A 27,005-nucleotide genomic window follows, 5' to 3' on the forward strand; every position below is an offset into this window, starting at 1 on the left:
TGAATATTGTTCTTGTCTGCCTATCCCAGAAAATTGTTGCATTTTTACTATTAGCCTGTCTCATGTTTTCTAGACTCTTTAAAAAATCCCCTTTAACATCGTAAATCAGTGAAAGTTTTATATGAAGGCAACCTGCTAGAGAAATTCAAGAAAAAGGTGTGTAAGTTTAAACTTCCATGTTAGAGTACATTATTGAGCAAAAGATTCTTCTGTTATTTGGTTATTGATCATTATAAATGTGAATCAGGGTACAGAACTCTTTGTACTGTCATATACAGAACAGAACATAGACATTTGAAAGGAACAAAGCACAGCACAAAACAATGACTATTACCACCCAGTGAGAAATGAGCCAGGATCTTTGCCATAAACAAATGATTTTTTGAAAGTGAAAAACATAATACCTATTGTGAATTAATTTACTAATTTAGAATTGTTAGATTTGGTGCCTAGAAACTATAATTCATATCTTAGTATGTGTGATATTCACAAATTTCAACGATCTGACTTCAACTATCCTTAAGTTTCATACTCCTCCCCTCTTCCCCATCCCCAGTTCCCTCAAACATGCAGGTGAAATCTTTCCTAGAGCCTTGCTATTTAAAGAGTGGTGAGTGGACCAGCAGTTCCAGCAACATCTTCTAGTTAGAAATGCAAGCCCTCAAGTCCCATTCCAGACCCACTGAATCAGAGTCCGTTTCAATACCATCCTCTGGCGTTTCATGTGCACATTCAAATCTGAGATACTTGGAGCTGCCTTTTACAACTATTTCTCCCTCTATAGTGTTTTATAAGAACTTACCTACGGTTTATTTTTTAAATGATACTTTTATGTCTATCAATAATATATGCATCACCAATTACAGTTATTTATGTACATGTATCTCTTCTCTACTTTGCGAAACTAGTTGTAGATTATTACAGATGTGAAACTGTTTACAGAAACTGGTCCAAATTAGGAGAGCTACTGAAGTGTAGCAGTGGTTAGTCATGTCTTAGCAGTGTAGTGGTGTGGTGAGAATAAAGGTTTAGGAGACTGAAAGACTGAATACAAATCTAGGACCTACTACATATTCTATGGGTGACCTCAGGGAAGTAACTTAAACCTCTCTGAACCCATGTCCTCATTTTGATAGGGAGATGACAGTACACAGAATGCTGAGCATTCAGTGAGATAACGTATAAATCAATCTTGGTACCTAGTGGGGCTCAGGGTTTCTTCTGGCCCCTTTGAAGCACAGGGCCCTTGTACATGGTAGATGTTCTTAATAAATGCAACGTTGACAATGGATTTGCCTTTTAACTACCCACTGGTAAGTTATTCAGTAGAATTGCCCTGCCTTTAAAAAACACTTATAACAAGAAGTTTGCTGATACAAAAAGATGTTATCCCAGTTTACAATCCCCTTCTAAAGGGACTGTGGTCCCTAGTGGAGTCCTAGTATTTTGAAGTTAAGGGTTGTCCCTTTATAGTGGCTTTTCTTTGAATTAAAAAGGCTTAAAAATTCTTTAGCATAAAAATTGTATATATAGATACTATATATAATATATATAGTATCTATATATGCTATATGTATAAATATAATATTTCTTATACTTCCTCCAACACTCTCCAATGAAGTCACAGTTTGCCTCTTTACACCATAGTCCACATCCTTCCCACAAGAACAGTGCTGTAACATTTCCTCTCCTTTTCTTCTAAAAAGGAGTCATGCCACCGTGGCACCCACCTGCAGGGACTGTGACTACACAAACGGGAACTTCCAAGCCTGTCTGTACCCAGTGGGCATCTCTGATGAAACGGACTCTAAAATAAGGCATTTGCCTAATAGCCTACTGGAAGTGATTTTCAAAAGGGGGCGTAAAGAAAAAATATGTTGGGACTTCCCAGGTGGTCCAGTGGGTAAGGCCCCGCGCTTCCAATGCAGGGGGCCAGGGTTTGATTGTTCATCAGGGAACTAGATCCCGCATGCATGCAACTAAGAAGTCCACATGCCGCAACTAAAAAGATCGTGCATGTGGCAATGAAGACCCAGCACAGCCAAAATAAATAAATTAATTAAAAAAAAATCTTAAAAAAAGAAAAGAAAAAAATGTTGCCTGCCATTTCAGTTTTACTAGGATCAAGCCATTAGCCACTACAGTCGCCCATGGACAGTGCCCCCTGAGGGGAATTCAGGATGGAGAAAACTAGGGAGCATTCTGGGCTTTGTATACACCTAGATAGTTAAGATGCATATCTAAGGGAAAATTTCAGTGACCCCAGATTCTTTTCATACATAGAAAAGCACAAAAATCATTAACTTGAGATGTCTGTTCTTTGTGATTAGCAGTAATCTTTGGATGTTCCAGGACATGTTTTTGTTTTGTTTTGTTTTTTCCCACAGCAAAAAAATTCAGGCATATCCTGGCTCCTCCCTTACCTCGCATCAGCTACTCGGAGCTATCTGATGGACTGTTTGCAGGGCTATAGTCCTCAGTAAGGTCCTTGAATAAAACTTAACTCACAACTTTTGAGTCGTGTGTTTGTCTTTCAGTGGACAGGGGTGTCAGTTATGTATGCTTTTATATACCTTACGTATTTCCAACTGCTTCAACCTGGCAGAATATTCTTTGCCTTGTTAAACCCAGAGACCTTTTAAACATTTGCTGATTGAAACAGCCTGGAACTCGCGGACTTTGCTGCTGCTGCTGCCACCAATAGGAATAGGCCTCCCTGGAAAAGAGGCTATTGGCTCGTCGGAACTTCCAAGTCAACATCACCCACAGCTGAAAGTGGCATTTGGGTAAGTGACCGCGACCCTCATCTCTAAGATTCATGTCCCGTTTCCGACAGGCGTCTTCCTTTGAAGTTCCGGGAGGGAAGAGCAGCAGTGGCTGCAGACCAGCACGTGGGCTTACCGAGTCCCAAGGCTCGGGTCTTGCAGGTCTGCGCCGTCCCTCTGTGCCCGCCCCGGCCACGTGGACACTCACTCCCCGCGCAGGAGGCCAGCTTCCCCGCGCGAGCTAACAGCGATTCGTTTCTCTTTCCCTTGTGCGCCCGTAGCACTTTTAACATCTCCGAAGCATGACCCTTGTCACAGAGTTTTGTGATCGTGCACTTCAGAATAAAAACACGTCAAAATGAATGAACTTTTCATTTAACGTGAAGTCCTGGAGGGAAAGGATCTGGTCTTTCTTATCTCGGTGCCCACAGTACTCAGCCCTAGGCTTGGCATTCAGTGAATATGGCCTGTGTCTTGAACGCATCAAAATACAAATGACTTTTAAAATGGGCAAAGGAATGGATGTAGGAAACAAGAAAAGAATGCCGAAATCAAGGAAAGAATGTAGAGTCAGGAGCCCCGCAGGGCAGGGAGTGCACAGCCCGGCCGCCCGGGGGCGGTGTGGAGGGCGCACCGGCAGCCCAGTGTTCCACCGCGTGGGCCCCTTTTGAAGGCGCTTCTACCCGGCCCTACAGCCCGGCCGCCACCCAGGAGGCCTCCTTCCCCCGTCGCTCCGGGCAGCACCATGGCTCGTGGCGTGGAGGCGCTGGACCTGCAGGTGTGGAGCAGAGCCTCAGGTCCGTCCCGGGGGCCTCAGTGCAGGTCAGTACCCCAGGGGCGATCGCCGTGGGGCCCCCCTCCATCCCACGGCCGTTCCTCTGGCGCCCACCGCCATCCCCTTCCCGGGCTGCTTTCCCCCACGGGTCTCCTGACGCGCGCACCTCTGCTCTATCTCCCACCGCCCGCCGCCTTCCACCTGCCTCCCGGGGCTCACAGAGGCCAGCTCGCTGACTCGAGGAAAAAGTGCCCCAGGGCACCAAGTTGAGACGCTCTCCTCAGGCTGCTCAGCCCGGGCGGGAGGCGACTGGGGGGAGGTGGGGACTCGGGGCGGGGCGGGAACGCCCGGTCACGAGCCCCTTCCTCGCCGGCGCGCAACGACCCGCCCGGCAGCCCGCCGCCGCCGCCGCCGCCGCCGCCGCCGCCCGAGGCGGGCAGCCGCGCCCGCGACTCGCCGCGCCTGCCAGAGGGCCGGGGTCTGCGCGCCCCGGGCGGCTGGTAGGAAGGGTGAGAGAGAGGCGCTAAGAGGAGGGGGGCCCGCCTAGGAGGGATCCGACTTCAGGGGAGGCGTTCCCGGCAAGGCTGAAACGCGTGCAGTGAACGGTTTCTCCTGCTCCGAATCCCGAGAGCCGTGGAAAGTTTTGAAGGCGCAGGCCTGGGCCGGCAGCCCCGTCCTTTTCCCCAGGCCAGGAAGCAGAGGAAAGACCAGGTGATTTCAGGTTAACTGTCAGATGAGGCGCCTGAGCTGTGTCTTTCTGGGTATTGGACTCTGGAGAAACCCTCATCAAGTGGATGGCTTTCCTGTTCTAGACTAGAGCTTTCTTGCTGCCTTGCTTATAGTAACTGCTTGCAGTTAGTTAAATCAGGCTGGGCTTTGCCTTCCGGAACAAAGAGGCCTTTTCCTCAGGTGGGAGGGTGATAGCGTGTTTAACCCCAATTCCTCTGCCTTTATGAAAAGGCGTACAGTTCAGCCCGGTGGCGCTGCCCGTGGGCCCCAACTTCTTGGTCAAAGCTCCAACCACCCAGCCGTGCAGCTGAGCCGGGGGCGGGTAGTGCGTACAAACAGGCCTTCGCTCCCCTCTTAAAGCTCGCAAAACAAATACAGTGGTGGGTGGTTAAACTTTCTTAAAATAGCGTGGAGACTTTCCTGCATAGCGCTCTCGGTATTAAATACAAATGAACTTAACGCTAGCAAGGAAAGCCAGAATTCAAGAGGAGGATTTATTTGATCTCTGATCACTGTCCAGATAAGTATTTAACGAATACTTATATGTTTTTTGTGGTATATGTTTTTTAGACTTTTGAAAGACCAATTTTGAATTAGAAGACAAAACTTTGGTGCAGCTTTTTTGGACAACTGGATACCTGTGAATGTCACCTCAAAATGACTGGGTATCGTGTAATTTATAAAGCATCTCTCTTAATGCTAAGTGTTTATTTTTAATAGAGCAGAGGGGTAGAAGTTATACACTGTTTCCATCTACCGTAGCCCTAAAATCACTGTCCTAAAAGGTAGGGAGCAAATTGACCCTGGGTTTATTTACTATCTTTTGCTTGGACTGATAAACAGGCTTGTGCTTATGGTAGGTATGGTGTGTATAAACTTTTTTTTTTTTTTTTAACTTGAATTTAGGTTTTTTCTTAGCACATTTCCTCAGGACTTAAATGGTTTTATCATGTCCAGTGAGTATCTTCAGAAGCTACCATTCTTAGAGTAGAGGAAACACACTTGGGTGTGCACATAAGTAGGTTTTGAACGGATTCTAATTTTAAATATACATATGTCTGGTTGTACAGTACCGGTGGGAGACAGGATTTTGTTTCGTCACACACTGCGAATGGAATAAGTCCATAAGAAAGAGGTAGGAGAGGTTGCCTATGGATGTTAGGATGCAAATTCTGATACGTAATGTTGAGGGAATCAACTATATGGTTCTCCCAGATGTGGGATGTGGACTTCACACTTCAGGACCCGCTCACCATCTCTGTGTCCCAGACGTGGGATGTGGACTTCACACTTCAGGACCCGCTCACCATCTCTGTGATGCACTAACCACACAGCACAAGTTTGGGGGAATCTGGTAGCTTCTTCCTGTTGAGTCAACATTCTCAAGATTTTAGCTCATCTTCCTCTAAATACTTTAAGGTGAGTTAAACTCCCATTACTGTGAACTCTCCCTTCTTCTTTAGCAAACCTTCTGCAAAGCAGGTTCTGTGGCTTGGATCCTTTAAAAACAGGCACATTTCCCACACGTCTCCTGGCCATTTCCATGCACAGGCCATCGTAATAGTGCCAATTGTATGTAGTCTCCTGCACATAAAAACAGGTAAATCCTGATGAAGTGTTTGAGGGGGCCATGTTCTTTTCTCCCAAGGAGAAAGGAGGAGCTCCAAGGAGGAGCATATAAATGTGTTGTTTTTAACAATAAACTAGTGCATATAACATGTCTTAATGAAGCAAGTAGGAAGAGTAGGGAGACAAATTTTATACAGAATGGCAGAGAATACAGAACTGAAAGTCAGGGATGATTGTATATGGCAGCTAATCACTTTGGCTAGGTCTCAGTGAAGTGAAACCCAGACTAAGACAATTTTTGAAACTTAATGAAAAAACAGGTGTCTTCCTGTGGCTACAGTTTTTAAAGTGGCCAAAATTGTGGCCAAAGAAAGCCTTTTTGGCTATGAAAATTAAATGTGGAGTCTTCTCTGAGGCTGAGCTGTTCTCTCTAGCTGAGGCCTGGAGTCCAAGCCCCACCTGTCAGTTCCCAAGAATGAGATCACCCTTCAGTGAGCTCTTACATCATGTGTTCTGGGCTTCATAGAGAAAAGTAATCTTATTTCCAGACCTCATTTTCTTTATCAAACTGCAATATTCTTTTCAGTATCAAATGCGTAAAGCCATGTTTTGGTCTGTTTACATATTTGTTTGCTTTGGCAATCTTCTGGGGTTTTTCCTTCCCACTTTCCTCTGCCTAACCCTAGCTGAGCTTTCTACTCTGTTTTGAGCTTGGACCCCATTTTCTCTTCCCTGGTGTGAGGAGAGAGCTTTCGGGATATTTCTTTCCCCTCAGTTGGGGGGACCGCTTCCTTTTTTCTCCTTTGAAGGTTGTATTTTGTTATCTCCCCTTGAATACATCTAGTGGTTTCAGCTTAAAAAATCCTGTCAGGCAAGAATTGGTGACTAGTGAGGCTAACTATTCTGGAAAATTGTCCTTGGTACAATTCCAGAAGACCCACAATTTAAGGGGTGAGCTTTAAAAAAAATCCCGTCACCTATAGCAACTAGAGGGAATTGCTAGAGATAGTGTGCATCTAGGGGTTCCCCAACTGGCCATGAGGTGGGCTTGTCCAAAGATAAGTTAAACTCATCCAATGGTTTGAGGAAAAATGATTAATTATAACTTTAGTTATCATTTTATAACTTTTTTTATGTTCCAATAAACCTTGTTTACAAAAGCAGTCTACTGGCTACATTTGGCCCTTGGTCCACAGGCTTTATACCTTCTTCTAATTTTACTTTTCCTCAGGGAGAGTCACCAGTATTATTGAAAAATTGAGCACTTATTGAAATTGAGCACTTAACTGAAAGTGTTAGAGAAAGCAAAATGTAAGGAATGCCGTAATTCCAGTCATCTTCTCCAGATTTAACTGCATGTGGAATCCTGTATTGCTTAGAAATGGAGTTTTGCTTTACTTTCCTCTCTGATTCAGGGAGCTGATGCTTCAGGATATGTTTTCATAGGAGGTATGACTTGTTCAGAACGAGCACTTTTAAGAGGTCAAGTCCTAGTTCTGCTTTCCTGCTGGCCTGAGGCAGCAAAGTGCTGATGAGAGATGATTTTATAGGAACTTGGTGGCACAGTTGTCTTTAGGGAAATTCCTGAAAGTTGTAGCATGCTCATCTTTTAAGGGTGGCTCCACAGGAAAATGAAAATCCCCTACAGTCTTTTTTCTGGGTATTTCTCAGAGTTAGAATGACCATGTCATTTATGTTCTGAGAGCTGTGCTGAGAAGGTAACTAAGGTTTCTTTCTTTGACCTTTTTTTTTCTTCTCTTTAACTTCCTTTAACTGGGGCCCAACTACCCAGAGCCTGAGCTATCTGAACATTTTTCTCTCTCTCATGAGATTAGCAAACCATGAGAAAATCAGTTCATTGTAGGAACTGGAGTGAAAAGAAAAAACAAAGAAAAAACCCATGTGGGAGTTTGGGATTGGGCTAAAATCTTCCATCCGCCAGATTGCCCTGGGACATTCACCCTACATGAGCATTGCTGTAGAAACACCGAATTTTAGTCTCTGAATTTACTTCCCCTGACTCTCCACTTCCCATCCACCACACACAAACTAAGGACAAGGAAATATTTGATTACCTGATATGTATTATTAGACTCTGTGAAATAGCTTATTTTAACTCATAATGATAACTCAAGAATTCATGTTAATCATCCAAAATCAAGAAAATATGGAAAACTTGAAGAAGAAAATTAAGATTACCTATGATACTACTTCACAGAGATTACCAAAAATTTTTTTTCTGGATTATGTACTTCTAGACTTTTAAAATATCTACATATAGAAATCAATGTCCACATTTTTGGAAAAATGAGATCTCAAGGTGTTTATTTTGTAACTTTGAAAAAATTTAACAGTATATCATAGACATGTTTGAGTCAACACAGAGTTACAAATAGGTTTGCAATGAACATTTTTGTAACCATCCTTTTGACTGGTTATTTAAACACTTGTAAGATAAATCCATAGACGTTTGATTCCTAGATCACAGATACTCTTCTGATCTCATTCTCTTCTACTGCCAAGTGCCCTTCAAAAATTTACATTTCCCTTCAATAGAGGTGTTTTTTTGCGTTATTGATAAATAAAATTTAAGATAGGTAGATTTTCACCATTCTGACTGTTAGTAAATTTGTTGTTAAACGTTCATTGGCCTGTTTGGGTCCTTTATATATAACAGGATAAATATTCAGTTGACTTTCTCTTATTAATAGTTTGGAACTCTCTACAGGTAATGGATAGTAAACTTTTGCCTGCTTAACTATATTGTAGACATTTTTTCCCAGTCTGTCTTTTAACTTTTTGAAGTCTTAATTTTTGTTAAGATCTGTCAGTTATTTTCATTGGCTTCTGAATTTTCTCATGCTTAGAAAGGCATGTTAAATTATATTTTTAAAAATTCTAAATCCTATGCGTCTATCAATTTTATTTTTTAAATGTGTCTAAGTTTTAGTTTTGCATTTGTTTTCAAGGAGGGCTCTAACTTTCTCTCTCCCCAGTGGATTGCAAGTTTTCATAACAATTCATTGAATAATTCATTCTTTGGAAAGACTTCAGGAATATTAATTGAAACAAAATAGGGTTTTTATCAGCAAACCAAGCAACTAAATTACCTAAAACCCTCTAATGTATCTTGGCTAAGCAAGACTTTTCAGTACATTTTTAACATAATTTTTCATGTCAGTTATTTTAGATTTTCTATTGTTTTGTTGTTTTTATTATATTTGTTGTTTTATTATTATAATTTGATCTCAGTGGGTACCGGCTAAGGAAAAGTTCACATAGTTGGGGTTGTCATCTTTTTCACTGATTCATTTCTTTTTTCCAAAAAATTATTCACTGAACACCTATTATGTGTTAGGTAGTCTGCTTTATGCTGGGGATATAGTCATAAGTGAGACCAGGCCTTCATGGAGTTCCCTTGTAGGGAAGACCGGCAAAGATTGCAGTCTCAGTTATGAAGGAAATTGATGAGAGAGGCTGTGGGAAAGGCCTCTTTTAATAGAGTGATCAAGGAGCCTGCTCTAAAGAGGTGCCACTTGAGCTGAGACGTGACGGTGGGAAGGATCCAGACATGCAGAGCTGGGTGAGTAGCAGTGGGGTAGATGAAACAGCAAGTGCACATGCTCAGGGCCAGGAAGGAGGTGTAGTGGGGTAGTGAGGAGGGGGAAGAGAAGGTATGGGAAGGAGTGGGCAGGAAACTTTCAGGCCATGGTAAGAGGATTGGATTTTAGTCTAAGAGCAGGGGGAAGCCATACGGGATAGGGAAGTGATGTCTGTCTTAACACTTTTAGAATTACCCCTCCGGCTACTATGTGGAGAATTGGGAAACTGTTGCAGTTGTCTGGTGAGAGTTGATGCTGCTGCTGGGACCAAGAAGACTGCAGATGTAGAGAGAAGGGGACCACTCCATGTTGTGTTTTGGAGGAAGACTTGATTGAGTGGATGTGAGGGTTGAGGAAAAGGGGAAATCAAAGCATGACTCTGGAGCAAAAGTTCCTGTACTTTGCTGCACATTAGAATCACCTGGAAAACTTATCAAACTCTCAATGCTCAGGGCTTCCCTGGTGGCGCAGTGGTTGGGAGTCCGCCTGCCGATGCAGGCGACATGGGTTCGTGCCCCGGTCCGGGAGGATCCCACATGCCGTGGAGCGGCTGGGCCGGTGAGCCATGGCCGCTGAGCCTGCGCGTCCGGAGCCTGTGCTCCGCAACGGAAAAAAAATCTCAATGCCCAGCTTATACCTAGGCATCAATTAAATCAGAATGTCTAGGGTTGGAAGCCAGACACTGAAACCTTTAAAAAATTCCCGGGTGACGACTATGCAGCCAATGTGGAGGACCATTGACAGAATGAGGGATTGCAGCTGAAACATGTAGATAAGAGTGTGTGATCAGGCGTTGAGCAGATGTGCAGAGAAGAGGGTGGAGGGTTGGTATGAGAAACCTATTAGTCATGTGGGTGGAGTTTCAAAGAAGAGGTCGGATAAGGGAGTCTGTTCAAGAGAGAGATTTGCCAGAGGTGCAAATGTGAAAGTCCACATCCTGTGGATAGTATTTAAAGCCACAGGACTCCATGAACTCTTCTAGAAGGGAGGATAGAGGATAGAAGTGCCCTGGACAGTCCTGAGGCACTCTGGCATCTGGAAGTCAGATGGAAGAGGAGCGAGTAAAGGAGAGCCAGAGAAGCCCAGTGAGGCAGGAAGCAAACTAGGTGAGTGGGATATCCTAGAAGTGGAGAGATGAGGTTGTTCCAGGGACGTGGTGGGTAGCTGGATCAAGTGCTACCAAGCCACCAAGCCGAGACCTGAGAAATGGCCGCTGGAATCTGCAGCCGGCGATGGTTCCCTCTGAGCGGGTTTAGAACGGAAACCCAGTGTTTGCTGTGGAGAATCTGAAGAACAAAAGTACCTCGAGGAAGTTAAATGCTGGATTCATTCCATCATGGCTTTACTTGCTTTTTCCTTTTCCTTTCAGTAACATTTAGAAGTCTCCTGAATTTACGGACTAGGATGCTGTGGTCTGCCAAAGTATCACACTGTTTTAAATAAGAGAAATTATGTTGGAAACATTTGTTTATTTGAATGTAACATTTTTTTCCTTCATTCGTGACCATCTTACAGGCCAATGCCCTTTAAGAAATATTAATTCAGGGATCAGAAGGAACACTGGACAAGGATTCTTATTGGATTCTTGGATCCAATTCTTATTCTAAATTGGATCCTTATGGTTGGGGGCAAGTCGCAACCTCAGGGCACCTTAGTTGCCGCGTTTGTAAAATGAGGAGATAGGAACAAGTAATGTCTAAGGTAAGGATTTCAAACTGGATGCATGTTAGAATCACCTGGGGAGCTTTTTAAATACCCCCATGCCCAGGCTGTGCCCATACCAATCAGGCCAGAATCTCTGAGGGGAGAAGCAGGGCATCAGTACTTTTTTGAGGCGCCCCCGGTGACTTGGTGTGCAATCAGGTGTGAAAACAATGATCTGAGTTCTTGTCTAGCTCTAATACTTTGAGTTGTTCTGTCCTGGGTATAAATACGTTCCTGGGGCTTCCTTGGTGGCACAGTGGTTGAGAGTCCGCCTGCCGATGCAGGGGACACAGGTTCGTGCCCCGGTCCGGGAAGATCCCACATGCCGCGGAGCGGCTAGGCCCGTGAGCCATGGCCACTGAGCCTGCGCGTCCGGAGCCAGTGCTCCGCAACGGGAGAGGCCACACCAGTGAGAGGCCCGCACACCGCAAAAAAAAAAAAAAGTACGTTCCTGCCTTAGACAAAATCAGAAAGAAGGGAGGAATGAATAGACACTGGGTGGCAGCTAGCAGTGTCTGTCATGGGAGGTCTCAAAATTTACCTTCCAGACTTCCTCTCACAGGAAGGGATTGAAGGATACTCTCCACAAAAATGAGGGAGTAAAGAAAGAGGTGGAAATGGGATCCAGGAAATGCTTCTACTTCTAGGACTGCTACATCAATACATGATACCTATATGGGCCTGATAGGAGAATGCAGAATCCAATTTAGGAAGGAGGTGAAGGGAATTCCCAAACTGATGGCTTTGAATAAGGGTTAGAAAGCAACCCATGTAGTTGGAACAGGAGGCTGAGGGCTCCAGGAATGATGTCCCTGGGAGAAGGGAGTTGACAGGATGCCCAGCTTGGTTGACTGTACTGAAAGGAGCTGGCAGATTCAGCTGGAGTTTCGTGATAAAGTCCTGGTTGGTATATGGAAAACCAAGCAAATGGAGAAAAAGGCAATTAACTCCAGAAAAAAATTTTTATAAGAGAGAATATAAAATCATAGTGTACTGGGGGCTTCCCTGATGGCGCAGTGGTTAAGAATCCGCCTGCCAATGCAGGAGACACAGGTTCGAGCCCTGGTCCGGGAAGATCCCACATGCCGCAGAGCAACTAAGCCCGTGCGCCACAACTACTGAGCCTGTGCTCTAGAGACCGTGAGCCACAACTACTGAGCCCGCATGCCACGACTGCTGAAGCCTGTGTGCCTAGAGCCCATGCTCCGCAACAAGGGAGGCCATCGTAGTGAGAGGCCCGTGCACGGCAACAAAGACCCAATGCAGCCAAAAATAAATAAATGAAATAAATTTATTTAAAAAAATATATATATAAATAAAAATAAAATCATAGTTGTACTAGCTCAACTCTGAAGAGTATTTGCATGTTCACTTCATAAGTTCTGAATGTTAATTTATCTGAATGTTTATTTATTATCAAATTTTTATTAAAACTTTGTTGGGACAATGAGTGGGGAGGTGAAACGTGTGTGTTGGCTGGGGAGGGCAGCCATAAGAGCTACATCCCTATTTTCCATAGGAGGATATAAATTGATAATATACTAAAGAGGAAAAAATAGTGAAATGGTATCATTTAGAAATGTTAAATAACAACATCAACAAAGCAGATAAAAGTGGTTGCCCCTAAGGGGCAGAAATCAGAAGAGGGGTTCATTATAGTCCATTTAAAATGAAGTACACACTTAAGTTTGGGGGGAAAATGACAGTGGGACCAGGTCATGCAGAGCTACACAGATGTCGGTTCCGAGAAGGCAGCCTGGTGGTACTGTTCACTGTGATGAGGATGCAGGAAGAAGAACAGATGTGGGAACTGGTTCACCCTGCTTCCCCTGCCCCATCCTCTGTGACTAGGAAGTGCTAGTTGTGGATTAGAAAAAACATTCTACTTCTAGTGCTACTACATCTGTACATGATACCTATACAGGCCTGATAGGAGAAGGGTTGCCTATCAAGATTATTTTCCATTTATTTGTTGGAGCTGGGGGAACAGACACCAATTTCTCTCTAGCTAAGGAGTTTATAATATCAGCTGGGATGACAAAAGAGAAACCACATCTCAGGTGTGGCTGCAGTTCTGAAACACTAGAATTAGTCCCAAATATTTTTGATAACTTATCCCCACCAGTTAAAAGAACATCTACTCTCTCTGAATGGGTATTTATTTGTATACTGTATGTAAAACCATATATACAATAGAACAGGTAAAATGAACATTTTAAGGGCTGAGATAGATAAGGATGTTAAGAAAAAATTGCTAAATGCAGTGACTTCATAATATCCTTATGACTTCACAGTATCATTACCTAATATCTTAGGTGCAATATATACACTTAGGGCAAGGTTCAACAGTAGTAGATTTAGTCAATACTATAAGTACTTTCTTGATAAATCTGGGTTTTTTTCTTTTCGGATCAGATTTGCTTTTCATCTCTTTTTAACTCATGGCCAACAAAGGTTGTATTAGGGTAGTGTTAGCTCTCCCATTTTCTTGATGTTAATTTAGGCTTATGTTAGTTCTACAAGGAGTCTAATGATTTGCAAGAATCTTTATGTCCATTTTGTGAGGGTTAGCTAAAGTGGATAATATACTCTAACAAATGCTTAAATGGGCCTATGTAAACCCTAAGTGATGGGAATCTGCTGGAAAGCAATGAGGGCACCATACTTCGGGAACGTGCACTCTTCCCCCAGATTGCCTTGTGCACCTAATCGAAATACAGGCATCTGGCTTTCTGACCACATGAGGGTATGTTAGGTGTATAATTCATACATTGTAGCTTGTAAATCTTAATTTACTTTTGCTTGGTTAATAGAATTAGAAGCCCTAGCCCTGTCTTCTCACATCCCATTGGATGGTCTTGCATACCCTACTTGTGTGCACGCACCCCACCTTGGAGGCCACTGCAGTAGAAAACAAACTTCCATCCCTCTTTTTGAGTAGGGTAAGGGTCATACAAGCTGAAAATCAGTAGCAGTCTGAGTTGGTTAGCTTATTTGCTAAGTAGATCGTGCTAATGGGAACAAGGTACCATCACTGAAACTGATGTGTGCATTTTTCTGAGGCAAAGGTCAAAAACCTTCACAAGTTCCTTGAGGTTAAGAATTTTCAGTAATTTGTTCAGTTTTGCTTTTTTCAAAACTTCAAGCTTCCATAGACTCTTTTGGTCATTGATTTGATAAAGCTGGAGTTGCCCTTTGGTCATATGATAGGCTTCAAATTAGCTGACATCACACAGTCCTGATTATCTAGGCAAAGAGTAGATTTTCTTAATAACTGATGGTAGCTCTGATGGGCTTCCTTCCTGACTTCTCCCCACAGTACCAGTGTCAGGCTTCCTTCCTAAGTCCAGCTTCTCTAGCTTTTATTTAGCCCACTGTGTGGATGACTTTCCATTCTATTCCAGATCTTGTTTTTACTCTTACAAATACTGTGTTTTTTTCCTTTGACATTTGGGTATTTGTGCCATATATTAAGCTGATACAAATCTATGTTTCCTATGGTTTCGTGAAACAAAAATAATCCATAAGAGTCGTGATTGCTCTTATTTATTTCCTGCAGTTTCAGTTGCGTGACTGCCCTGCAATTGATGGATCAGTGTAACTTAGATCTTCATGGATTTCTGTTCCTTAACTGTTTTTATGGTGTAGTCACTTCTCCTGGTTGTGTTCCCACCACTTAGCAACTCTCTGTCCTTTTCTAAACCTGTTGGTGATTTTCATCGTTTTTGATGGAAGTTGCAATATTCCTCCTGCTGATCTAATTCTTGCTTACCAAGTTGTGATTGCAGCTTTCAAGCCTCCTGTACCAAACATCCAGCCTGGTGCTCAGCCCTAGAAGGTGTTGGATAAGTATGTGTCAAATGCAGGAATATTTTAATGTTTTAGTCTTATGATATTGTCCTGTCTCTCTTTTGTTTTTTAGTGTTCCCTCTTTTCACTTGGCACTTTTTTTTTTCGGCACTGTTGTATTTTTGATATAGTGATAAGATGTGTGGTTGTGTGTGCACCTGTGCATGCCCATGTTTAATACCCTTCATCTACTGGGGAACTAGGGAAAACCCACAAATTGAGAAGAGTGGGGCAGTAAAGTGCCTTCAGAAATGTAGAGTTTAGAAAGCTTACACATTTGCATTTTCCTTGAGATACCAGAATTTTTGAACCAAACTATCATTAATATTTTTTCTGTATTTTTATCGTTGTATCATCAGTTGATCACATTTGACTAGTACCATCCTATATTTCAGCTATTGGCTCCTGCACGCTTGAGGGGAAAGGTTTTCATGCTAGCTTTTTCATTTTTCTTTTTATTCTCCACAGTGGTATGAGTACTGCAGCTGTTCTCTAAACACCTAAGTGAAAAACTTTGGGAGGTTTTTAAATAATTAGTGTAAATAATTTAATACAGTGAGTGATCCCCATGTGCATTATCTGCTACTTTGCCTTTTTTTTTCTTGGTCGAGACTTACCTTCCTAATCAGGTTTCTTAGGGTACTATTAAGAGCAGTTATCATTTCCTGATCATGGAGTGGCCATGTTAGTTGAGGAAACCAGCAGCTGGAAGAATTACTTGAAGCCTCTTGGAGCAATTGGGCTGCATCAATTCCCTTCTCTTTGTTCCAGGGCCCTCAAAGCATACTTCAATTATATCACTTGACACATTTTATTATACTTTTATCTCTTCACATCTCTCCCTTCCACTGGACTGAGCTCCTGGAAGGCAGGAAAATGTCTCTGTCAGAGCTTGGCTCACAAGGTGTTCACCAAGCACTTGACCTGCTACCCTGTGTTTCACGCCACTGTTTTCCAGGAAACAACTTCCTCTTTTCTTCAGTACAGTGTTTCTCACACTAGAGGCCGAGGGTATGTTGGGGGGAGGAGTTTCTATGCCTTTATTCTCAGGGTTCTATCACAACTTTTCAGATGTCCTTTTTATCTTACTAAATGAAAAGACATTGTGAATCACCAGGATGAATACATTAGCAACCCAGATCCACTGAGGTAATGGTGGTTAACGCTGAATTTGGTATCACTCAAACATGCCCGCGAAGCTTCCACAGGCATGTTCTCAGGGGTCTGAAGGTTCCTATTGGAGGATGTGGCTCTTAGGCACAGATAAGATGCCACCTTCTTCTTGGAAATGCCTCCCTTGATCAATGCTCTTCATCAAGTGCTCCGTAGCACCTGCCACTCCGTGTATTAGGACATGTTACGGGATTCCCCCTCTGGCTCTGAACCTGTCTCCCCAGAGGCAGACCCCTGCTTGCATAATACTCTGTATACTTATGGTACAGCAGCCACTGAGCTGTTTGATAACCTGTGAATTTGCACTCCCAAGTCTGTCTCTCCTACGGGACGCTGAGCATCTATTCAGCTTTGTGGCCGGAGCACCCAGCAAAATCGCTCAGCACAGGAAGTGTTCAGTAAGTTGGTTAGATGAAATCAGGAGGTAACTATAGCCGCTGCAGGGCAAACACATTTAAAAAGTCTTCTTATTCTTTTGAAATGAGACCCCTTTTGGTCATTGATTTTTCATTTTTTTTTGTTTTTCCCAAGGTTTTCTTATAGGTATTTTTACCTATATGTCTTTAAATATGGTAAGCATGGTTGTTTTCTAATCTGCGTCTGATTCTGATATGCTTGACCCTGTTTCTGCTGTTTCTGAAATTAGTTGACTGCTTCATGCTACTTGGTTTCTTCGTGGGCCTGGTATGTATTAGTACCTGTTAGTCAACGTGTTTTACAAGTTATTTGTCAGAGCTCCCCAAGTCCTAGGATGAGCGTCTGGAGAGGTCTGCATGTGTTTGCTAGGAGACGAGGGCAATTCCAGTCTGGAGCCCCCTGAACCAAGCAAGCTCACAGTGTAACATTCCCTGGCTCACCCAGGCAAGAGGCTCAAAGGGCTGGGTTGTGACCATCATTTCTCAGTATGGGTCCTTCCCTTCCTTTCCCTCTCCCTCCCTCCCTCCCTCCCTCCTTCCTTCCCTCCCTTCTTCTTTCCAGCAAAATAACCTGGCCTACTAATTCTGGAAATAGGAGGTCTAAATATTAACTTAAAAATAGAAAATCATTAACAACTGAGTATAAGGCTTAAAAAGTCTTAAAATGAGCCTTAATATAGTCTCTCTATTTTTATTTTTTCTTTGAGCTTCTTTTAAATTTGTTAGTCAAGCTAAATGACATAGGTCCTAAGTCAATATAAAAATGTCATTAAGATATTTTAGGTGAAAACCCCCAATTATAAAAACTTTCTAAGAAATGAGTAACTTGAATGATCGGCTAAACTTAATAGAGTTTATTCATTAAACTTACCATCAAGATGCTTCCTGTTTCAAGAAACAGAAATCAAACTTAAACAGGCTTAAGGTCCAAAGAGTGTTTATTGGCTCAGCTTGAAAGTCTTGGAATCATGACTTCAGGCACAGCTAGCTCCAGGAACTCAAACGTTGTCATTAGGCAATCTTAACTGCTCTTCTGTGTTAGCTCCACTCTTTGGCAAGCTCTCCTATGCTGGCTTCCAGGCGAGATGGTGAGATGACTTCCAGGAATTCTAGACTCAGCCTATGCTTTAAGTCTGTGATCCCCAAACTTTGCTGATTATGCATTCAACAGTAAAAGTTAAGCACATATCCCCAATGTGTATATATTATTTATAAATTATATGCTACTATAGACCACTGTTATTTTATATGGTATATTATTAGCAGAGCTCGTTTTTCTGTTTGTTTGTTTTTAAGATAAAGAATAAAATGGAAGTACTAGTATTTTGTATTCTCCTAGTGGATTGTTTTTCACGCCCCATTTTGGGGACTACTTGGTGGAAAGACCACATCTCTTCCATTGGTTATAATTACAGTCTTGTGACCACATTTCATTGGTTCTTTTTGGCCTAGCTTGAGTCATGTGCCCATTTCTGAGTCCAGAGTCCTTGAAATAGTAAAAGCAAAATTTTGCTAATATATAGGATGACACAATTATATGATTGGGCATAAATAGAGAGATGCTATTTTAACTTTAAAGATATTTATAATTTGGGATCTTATAATCACTGATCTATCATGCAAAAAAAAAGAGACATAATCCTTCTTTCAAGGATTATAGAACAGAGAGTTATAGAACAGAGATTCTCTATTTCCGTAACAATTTAATTCCATTAGTTTGTACTAAATTTCTGTGATTTCACACCTAGCATATCACAAAAGTATCCCACCTAGTTTTTGTTAGTACTCCAGTGACAAGTGAATGCTATCTGTTAGGATGTAGGAATTGACAAGTCTTGCAAATAAAATCCTATTTTTATAATTTTGGTAATGGCCACTTGGAACAAGATGGGTAGCTATACGTAAAGGCAGGTGATAGAAGGTCCTGAATCATTTTCAGATTTCTAAAGTGAAAAGGACTTCACTGGCTGGAGAGAGTTTTGCTTGTAAGAATGGGTAAAGCATGTGAATGGAAAGTATTAATCAGGAGCTTTCTGATGGACAGGCTCTTTTGTGTATTTAAAAATTAATCTTCTTTGGCAGAGATGCAATGGCTCATCTTGATTCTGAGGTGACAGAAGAATGTCTGAGAGAAGACCTGAAGTTTTACTTCATGAACCCTTGTGACAAATTCCGAGCCAGACAACAGATTCCGTGGAAAATGGGTTTGCAGATTTTGAAGATAGTCATGGTCACCACACAGGTAAATTATATTATCAGTTCATTTGTTCTTTTTCTTACCCCAGGATGAAACTGTTTTCCCATGTTCTGCCACTTGACTTTTGTCCTGAAAAGGCCACACTCATGTTCATAAACCTGTAAAATTATATTGATTCTGGAGGGCAGGTGGTAGGTCGAAGTTCAGTTTAGATGCCGACTTTGTTTTAATGAGGGACTCTGAGGTCATCTCTCACAGGTTCTGTAAATATAGATAGTACTAGATCTGAAGGGGGTGTGGGGTTTCTATATCTGAATGAGGCACAGGGCTCATGAAGGCTGCCCAGTCCAAAGTGATCTGTGTTCTTGAAATCTTTTATCTTTATTCAAATACATCTTATATAAATATACTTTGGAAATCTGCATTTTGGACTGTTTTGATTTTGGATTTATAGAATGCTAAGTTTTCTTTTCATCAGTAGCTAAGTGCTTAAGTAAATACTCCCCCACCTTACCTACGTCCCATCCCCTTTCCCAGGCACTATAAGGAGTGTCTAAAGACTACACTGGGACCTTTTGCTTAAATTCATACTGTTAAGCACTTTATTATCAGTTGTCATCTAGTTTTTGGGCCTGTGCTACTGAACCAGTTTTAGGGAGGCTTCTCTGTAGGTAACTATATTTGAAACATGCGGCCTTTTAAAAACAGTACTAATTTGGGATATTAGGCTCCATGGGAAAATAATTATTCTGTCATCAGTATAACAACTGTTTGTAAAGATGTGATTTCTGGAACACAAAAATAAATACCTTTCTAAAAATCACTTCTTTACAGTTTTAGAAATGAGAGAGGCGGCTCCTGCCATAACTGAAGTTGCATCTTTATCCTGTGTTCATAAAGAGGTCTTGTCACTGCATGACATGCTGTACCAGCTCATCACGTTTTAGGGTAAACAAGTTACTTCCAAAGAGACAAAGATGAGAGGCAGGGCCAATGTTAAATGTATATGCTTAGCTATTTTCTTTTTTCTTTTCTTTTTTTTTTTTTTTGTGGTACGCGGGCTTCCGTGGCTCACGGGCCCAGCCGCTCTGCAGCACGTGGGATCTTCCTGGACCGGGGCACGAACCCGTGTCCCCTGCAGCGGCAGGCGGACTCTCAACCACTGCGCCACCAGGGAAGCCCTATTTTCTTTGAAAATTGTTTTCATTTTAATTCTTGGTTTTGAAGTTTTAATTCTGGCAACCTGCCTATAAAGTAGGTGCATTGCTAGTGTGTTTGGAAGAAGGAGAAATAATGTCCCCTTTTGCTATTTGGTTAATTTTAATTTTTCCCCAATTACTTCTCTTGCCAAACCAGCTGTCATTTCAAGTTTCTGATCTATTAATGTTATTAAAATTGTAACTTACCTAGGCATAAAATACCATCACCCTCTTTGACTTACCTTTTTTGTCCTGCTAACTACTAAATCCCATGGAGTCTTCCTTCAAAACTGTATCTCTTTATGTTTTGCCATATTCACTATCTCCTCTCTAGCACAAACTCTTACATTGTTAGTTAATTAAAAATGTGTCTGAAGCACCTCATATGCTCTGCATTGTCTTGGGAGTATAAGCTGTGAATGTTACCACTGCTGACAGCTCACATGTAGCCTAGCCATTCCATGTGCCAGGCACAGTAAGTGCTTCATGTGTGTTAGCTCATTCCATCCTCACTGGAATCCATGAGGTAGGTTCAGTTTTTACCCGCTCTGTATGGATGAGGAAACTGAACCAAAAAGAGCTGAGTAATTTGCCTATGGCCATTCAGCCAGGAAGTGGCAGAGCCGGGATCTGAGCTCTCTGGCAGTCTGGCTCCAGAGTCTGCACTCTTATTCAAATACTGTTTCTTTCTAGATGTTGATCTTCAGAGTTTGCACTCGAGGAATACACATAAGTTAACTAGACTGCTTCTGGAATTCATCTTAGGCCTACCTTTTTTATCTCCATATGCACCAGTCCATTCAATACACGTCAGATTAATTTTTTCTTAGAATGCTTTTATTGTGTCTCTCCTGCTCAGAAACTTCTGTAGAGCCCTATTTTCCACAGAACAAAATTTTGACTCTGTGGCCTGAAATTCACAGATTTCCACAGTCTCCTTCAACTTGCCTTTCCAGCAGCTTTTCATCTCCTGTTTCCTCCCCACATCCCAGACAGATGGACCCACCCAGTGATTCTCATCCCTGCCCTGTTGTCTCTCCAAGTCCAGAGGGATTCTTTTTCTCCCTCATCATGCAGGTGCTATTTGAAGTCCACCTCCCCTGCAAGTCTTGCCTGATCACTCAACGTGTAGTTTTTTCTGGGTTCACCAGTACCCCTTGCTGGCCACATCCCTGATTTCACTTTTAATAGAATATTTCTGGGAATCGATCATTTACTTTTTTGTGTAACTGTACCCGGCCTCCCCTAACAAAATTGTGGTGGATTAAACTTGTGTTCCCCTGTAGGGTCCTTCTAATAAGTTTTGCTACTTGGGTGATATGTAATTGGAACAGATTTCTCAAATATCTTTCTTTCCTTCGAATTCCACTTTTCCCTCCTCCTCTTTTTCTGTCGCTTTTAGCACTCCATCCTCAAGTCTAATGGGATGGGTTCTGTTTTATCACGGTTGATGGGAAGGAAACTTTTTTTTTTAGACATTCCTACCCTGCATTCTGCAGTGATTTATAATCTTGAGAGAGGTGTCTACATTCTTTTGCTAGATCTGCTCTTTCTCTCCCATATTCTTTGTATATTATTAGAGTGGTGTCTTGTTTTTACCTGGTACAGAATATTTTCTCCTTCATTGATTTCATAATCAGGTCTTAAATTCACAATCTTTGCCAGGCTGCACTTAATGAGTAATTATTTTTCTGTCTTATAACCTCAGCAAATCTTAACATCTAGTTAGTGGGGCTAGAATGCACTTTTTTGTCACCCCCCTTTTTTTTTTTTTTTTTTTGGACGCTATTCCTTAAGCTAGAATCCTCCTCCTGTGTCTACCGGGGAACCGTTTCTCTCCCTCCTTTCTTTCTTTTTTTTTTTGCGGTACACGGGCCTCTCACTGTTGTGGCCTCTCCCGCTGCGGAGCACAGGCTCCGGACGCGCAGGCCCAGCGGCCGTGGCTCACGCGCCCAGCCGCTCCGCGGCATGCGGGATCTTCCCAGACCAGGGCATGAACCCACGTCCCCTGCATCGGCAGGCGGACTCTCAACCACTGCGCCACCAGGGAAGCCCCTGTCAGCCCCTTTTAAAAAATGAAATTATTTGACCAATCCTCCATCATCTCTTCACTCTTGCTCTGTAGGGGGTGTTTCGTTCTGCCATCGCAGGAAGGGGACCTCATGATCTCCCCCTCCAGGGTTTCTCTCCTCTGCTGAGAGCTGCTTGGCAAATCCTACCCCCGACCTTATTTGGGGCCATACATGTGGGTCTTTGCTTGTTCTGTGAACAACAGGATGGAGAACACTTCCTGTTCTTGATGCCAGATGGAGGTGGTTCCAAGCAGAGATTATACCTCCATGTTCTCTCATTCCCAAAATGGAGGTAATGAGCTTTGAGTCTACATAAGGTGGTAGCTTAAAATAGCAGCAAATTGAATGCTGCTGTCTTGGTCGAGTTATTCACTCCCCATTCACTTTTTGGGTTTCTTTAGCTTAGCTAGGAGCGTGGGAAGAGTGGCTCTAATATTCCCCACTTCTAGAGTTAAGTTGGCAGCATTTCAGTTTGAGAGGTTGTAGGCCATGTGGTCAAGAGAACAGGTGAGTCAAACAAACCTGGTTTGGATCCCCGCTCTCACACTTTTCTGTTTCAACCTGGATAAAGTATCTGACTTCAGGTTGCAGGTGTATAAAATGGGATGGACAGATTCGGTATTTGACTCTGACATTGTGATGGCCACTATTCCAGTTCCTGAGCCCAAAGTAGTGGAAAAAAGAAAAGAAAAATCCCTGTCCTTGTGGAGTCTAATATAATATCTCCCTCAGAGGGTATTGGGAAATTAAGTGAGACATAAAAGTTGTAAATTTTAGGCACAGTGCCTGGCACTCAGGACATAAGAGCTGTTATTCAGCACTATGCAGTGTCAACCTTGTCCACTTTGTATCCCCGCTTGGCACAGAATAAGCACTCAGTAAACTTCGACTGAAGAACTTGATTCATGTGTGTGTACCAGTTTTTTTTTTCATTTGTATGTCAGTATTTAATAAAACCCCCGAACAATCATGTGTGTATTGTTTCCCTGGTTTACTTTTTTAGCTTTTGGAAAGCAACGTGACCTTTCCTTTTCTGGCAGTTCCTACAGGCACCATTGATAGACATCACATGCTTGAAAGAATCTTCAGCCTTTGGTTACTTAGCTTTGAGCACAGGTTGGATGTTGTGGGACTTCTTATCTGATATTTTCCTTAGAATAGCTGGGTTAAGCAATGGCTCAGTCCTTTGACTTGGTATTTGAGGAATGTGATCTGGTGAGGTTCAGATGCTAAAGAGTGTCATCTACGTACATTCTCAAACAATAGTTGCAGGTCTGGAAAGCTGGCACCTAAATTCTTTAACAGGAGTCCTGAAGTCAGATTTTTCAGCAGATGGAACTCCTGTCACATAATAAAAATGACCTTGGATTTAGGCCTGGCTTTCATTCTAGTTAGGTGTCTTGGGCAGTGTAATGAGACTGAATCTCAGTTTCCACATATGTAAAGTGGGGTTAACAGTATTAACATTTTCATAAGATTGTTGTGTTAGTAAGGGAGATGGTGCGTGTAAAGCAGTTAGTACAGTGCCTGGAGTGTGATAATTGCTGAAAAGTGGTAACTATTTTAAATTATTTAGCCTTTTTAAAAAGTCGGGCAAAATTTAAAAGATAAAAAAAATACAGGGACTTCCCTGGTGATGCAGTGGTTAAGAATCTGCCTGCCAATGCAGGGGACAAGGGTTTGATCCCTGGTCCGGGAAGATCCCACATGCTGCAGAGCAACTAAGCCCGTGTGCCACAACTACTGAGCCTGCGCTCTAGAGCCCGTGCTCCTCAACAAGAGAAGCCATTGCAATGAGAAGGCTGCACACCACAACGAAGAGTATCCCCCGCTCGCCGCAACTAGAGAAAGCCCGCATGCAGCAACGAAGACCCAACCCAGCCAAAAATAAAAATAAATGAAATAAATTTAAAAAAATACAAATCACTAAAAAAATTATGTAAGTTTGCAGGTGCAAATTAACATTTGTTTCATCTGAAAGGTCTGGTAGTTGAACCATGGAGTGACAGCAGGTAACACAAATGTCAAGGTCATCTTGTTGAACTTGCTGGTTTCACACATGATAGCAGAGTCCCAAATTGTTTTGGTGACTTAGCATGGTGAAGGTTTGGGTTAAGTTTTCTGGACTCTCATTGTCTTATAAAGCAGATGAGGAGATAAAGTGGGTAGATGGGGAAGGGTGTGTGGGACAGTGTTTATAAGGGTCTGACTTCTGCCATGGCATGTGTGTGTCTGTATTTGTGTTGATGTGAGAAGGAGAGAGAACGACAGCAGCAGAGCACATGTGAGGGTGTACGTGTGAGACAGGGTGTGTGAGAGTGAGTGTGAAAGAGTATGTGACAGAGTGTGAGTTTGAGTGTGAGTGGAGAGAGAGGCTGTTTGTGTATGGAATTTCCTGGGTTTGAGGGGTAGACATTTAGTGCCTGCTAATTTTCCCTACTTGTTGGATTCCAAGAAGAAAACTTAAGGGCAGAAAGAATACATTCACTTCTGGTGAAGAGAGCCCTTGGCATCTAACCCTGTACTGTGATACAGTATAAGGAGGAATAAGTAGGAGTTTTATCACAAGAAGGTGGGTGCGTGGTGACAGTGTTTGGGTAGACATCATGGAGGTGGAGTGACCCCTGTTATCCTTTGTGGTGCTTTGATGCTGTAGATCTTGGAGACAGGAACTCTTAGGTGTAAATCTCATACGAGTTCTTGCAGAGCTAGAGGAATTGAATTCCTTTGACAACAATTACCTCTTAGCTGGAGGAAGTACTATACAGGCCACTTTTCAAAAATGTTCTTCAAAAGCCACGTGCAAAACATTGTTATGATTTTTTAAAATACTTCCAATTTCTAAATGTGAAATCATTTAGATTTAACTGTCCAATAGCAGTCAAGCACATGAATTAGTGGTTTACTAAGCACAGTTGAGCCTTGAACATAGCAGGTTGGAACCACACAGGTTCACTTATACGAGGATGTATTTCCGTAGTAAATACTACAATGCTACATGATCCACGATCCACGGTTGGTTGAATCCTCGAATTCGCAGGTCGGACTATAAATTATACTTGGATTAATCCCCGCATTGTTCAAGGCTCAAATGTCCATCAGTTTTGAAAACAATAAATTTGAAATGCAAGTATAAGAAAAATAGACCTACTGTATAGCACAGGGAACTGTATTCAATATCTTGTAATAACCCGTAATGGAAGAGAATGTAAAAAAGAATATATATATATATATATATATAATTGAATCACTTTGCCATACGTCTGAAGCTATCGCAACATTGTAAATCAACTATATTTCAAATAAATTTTTTTGAAAAGAAAAAATAGCAGAACTATAAAAAAAGAAAACGGAAAATGGATTCAGACATAACTGACTTGGATTCCTCCTTCCTCTTCTCCTTCCCCATCATTAAAGGCCAGTAAGGTTGTTAGTCGCTGGGAGTGCTCATTTCTTCTAATTTTATGCTATTTTGAATTGCTGATTTAGCTTGGTGAGGTTATTTCTGGGGGGAAAGAGTTCCTGTATTTTGACATTGATATGATTAGTAAAAACCAAAGCAGTGAGATTTTTCTGGCTGATGTTTTAGGTGAGGATTCACGATAATAAGAAGGCATTCGCCTCCCCTGGTAAATGGTAAAATTCATATACTTCTGTTTGATTTTCTTTCCTAGCTTGTTCGTTTTGGTTTAAGTAACCAGCTGGTGGTTGCCTTCAAAGAAGAAAACACTGTTGCTTTTAAGCACTTGTTTTTGAAAGGATATTCCGGTGTAGATGAAGATGAATACAGTTGCAGTGTATATACTCAAGAGGACACCTATGAGAGCATCTTTTTTGCTATTAGTCAGGCAAGTATTTTGTTGTGACTTACCTATACTTTGAGAATATGTTGATCCTTGACCTTGTTGTCTTAGCAAAGAAAAAAATTATACATATATTAACATATTCTGATTTAAGTTTTGCATAGTCTGCCAAAAGTTTATTGCTTTTTCTGTAGCTACATTTCCACACAATAGATTTTGCCTATTTTAAGTTTTTCTTTAAGATTTATGTTTGTATTTATCCCTTCCCACCCGCTACTATTGGGAGATTACCGCAGATCAAATAGCCAAATAGCTAAAAGTAGGCTTGTAATCTCAGAAGGTTTGATGAATGAGAGACCAAATCTAAGATTCTAGCATCTCAATTTTGATGTCTTAGCATTAATAAGCCTAGCTGAACTTTAAGAATATGGAGTAGGATATGATAATATTTGTGTCTAGGTAGTATTGAGAAACCAGATTGGTAGGCCTGAAGAAAATATTTAAAGGAGAGAAATTCTTATTCTTTCTTATTCATTCATTCATTCATTTACTCATTCAGTAAATATTTGGGTACCGAGTATGTACCAGGTACTGTTCTAGACATTGGGGATATAGCATGAATAAAACAGACAAAACTCCTGTCCTTATAGAGCTTAATTCTAGAGGGGAGAGCCAGAGAAATGAAAAGAAGTGAAAAATATAGTACAGAATGCTGACTCCTTGAAAACACCACCAAAACAAACAAACAAACAAACAAACAAAAAAACGCATGTTGGGAAGCAAGACTGAGCTCACTGCTAACAGTGGTAGCAGAGATGGTCCCTTGACCATTCTCCATAGGTTGTAGAGTGCAAAGTCTGGCTATAGATTTTGAAGTCTGGTTTAAGGCATGTCTTTCAATGTGAGGGGAGCTGGATAAGAACTGAGTAAAGATCATCCTATAATAGTTTAGGACTGGTGGGCATAACAAGATGAGGGTTTTGGTGGGGGATGTTCAGAGAGTCTTGGGAGTTATTAGACTACATCTTCAAAATGATCATCTATTTAAATGAGGTTTGGGGCTGTTCCTGAAGTAAATAATACACTTACTTGCAATTTTTATGTTCCTGGGCAAAAGTTTCCTGGAATAATAAATTCATATTAATGAAGATA

At 41.9% G+C, this 27,005-nt stretch overlaps 1 protein-coding gene across 3 annotated transcripts in view; it reads left to right on the plus strand.

The window, feature by feature from the left end:
• The first annotated feature begins 3,475 nt into the window (after positions 1-3,475).
• MCOLN2 (mucolipin TRP cation channel 2) overlaps positions 3,476-27,005 on the plus strand; it is a 61,317-nt gene continuing 37,787 nt past the window's right edge. Inside the window, exons 1-4 of one of the 3 annotated variants that reach the window (XM_030866097.3) lie at positions 3,972-4,251; positions 5,485-5,688; positions 18,665-18,824; positions 25,725-25,898. In XM_030866097.3, coding sequence (XP_030721957.2) covers positions 18,672-18,824; positions 25,725-25,898 — 327 coding nt within the window. In that variant the 5' untranslated portion in view covers positions 3,972-4,251; positions 5,485-5,688; positions 18,665-18,671. Of the gene's footprint in view, positions 3,588-3,971; positions 4,252-5,484; positions 5,689-18,664; positions 18,825-25,724; positions 25,899-27,005 lie in introns of those variants that run through there. The other 2 variants (XM_030866091.3, XM_030866101.3) reach the window with 2 other exon arrangements.

This window comes from Globicephala melas, chromosome 1 (genome assembly GCF_963455315.2).
Source record: "Globicephala melas chromosome 1, mGloMel1.2, whole genome shotgun sequence".
Taxonomy (NCBI): Eukaryota; Metazoa; Chordata; class Mammalia; order Artiodactyla; family Delphinidae; genus Globicephala; species Globicephala melas.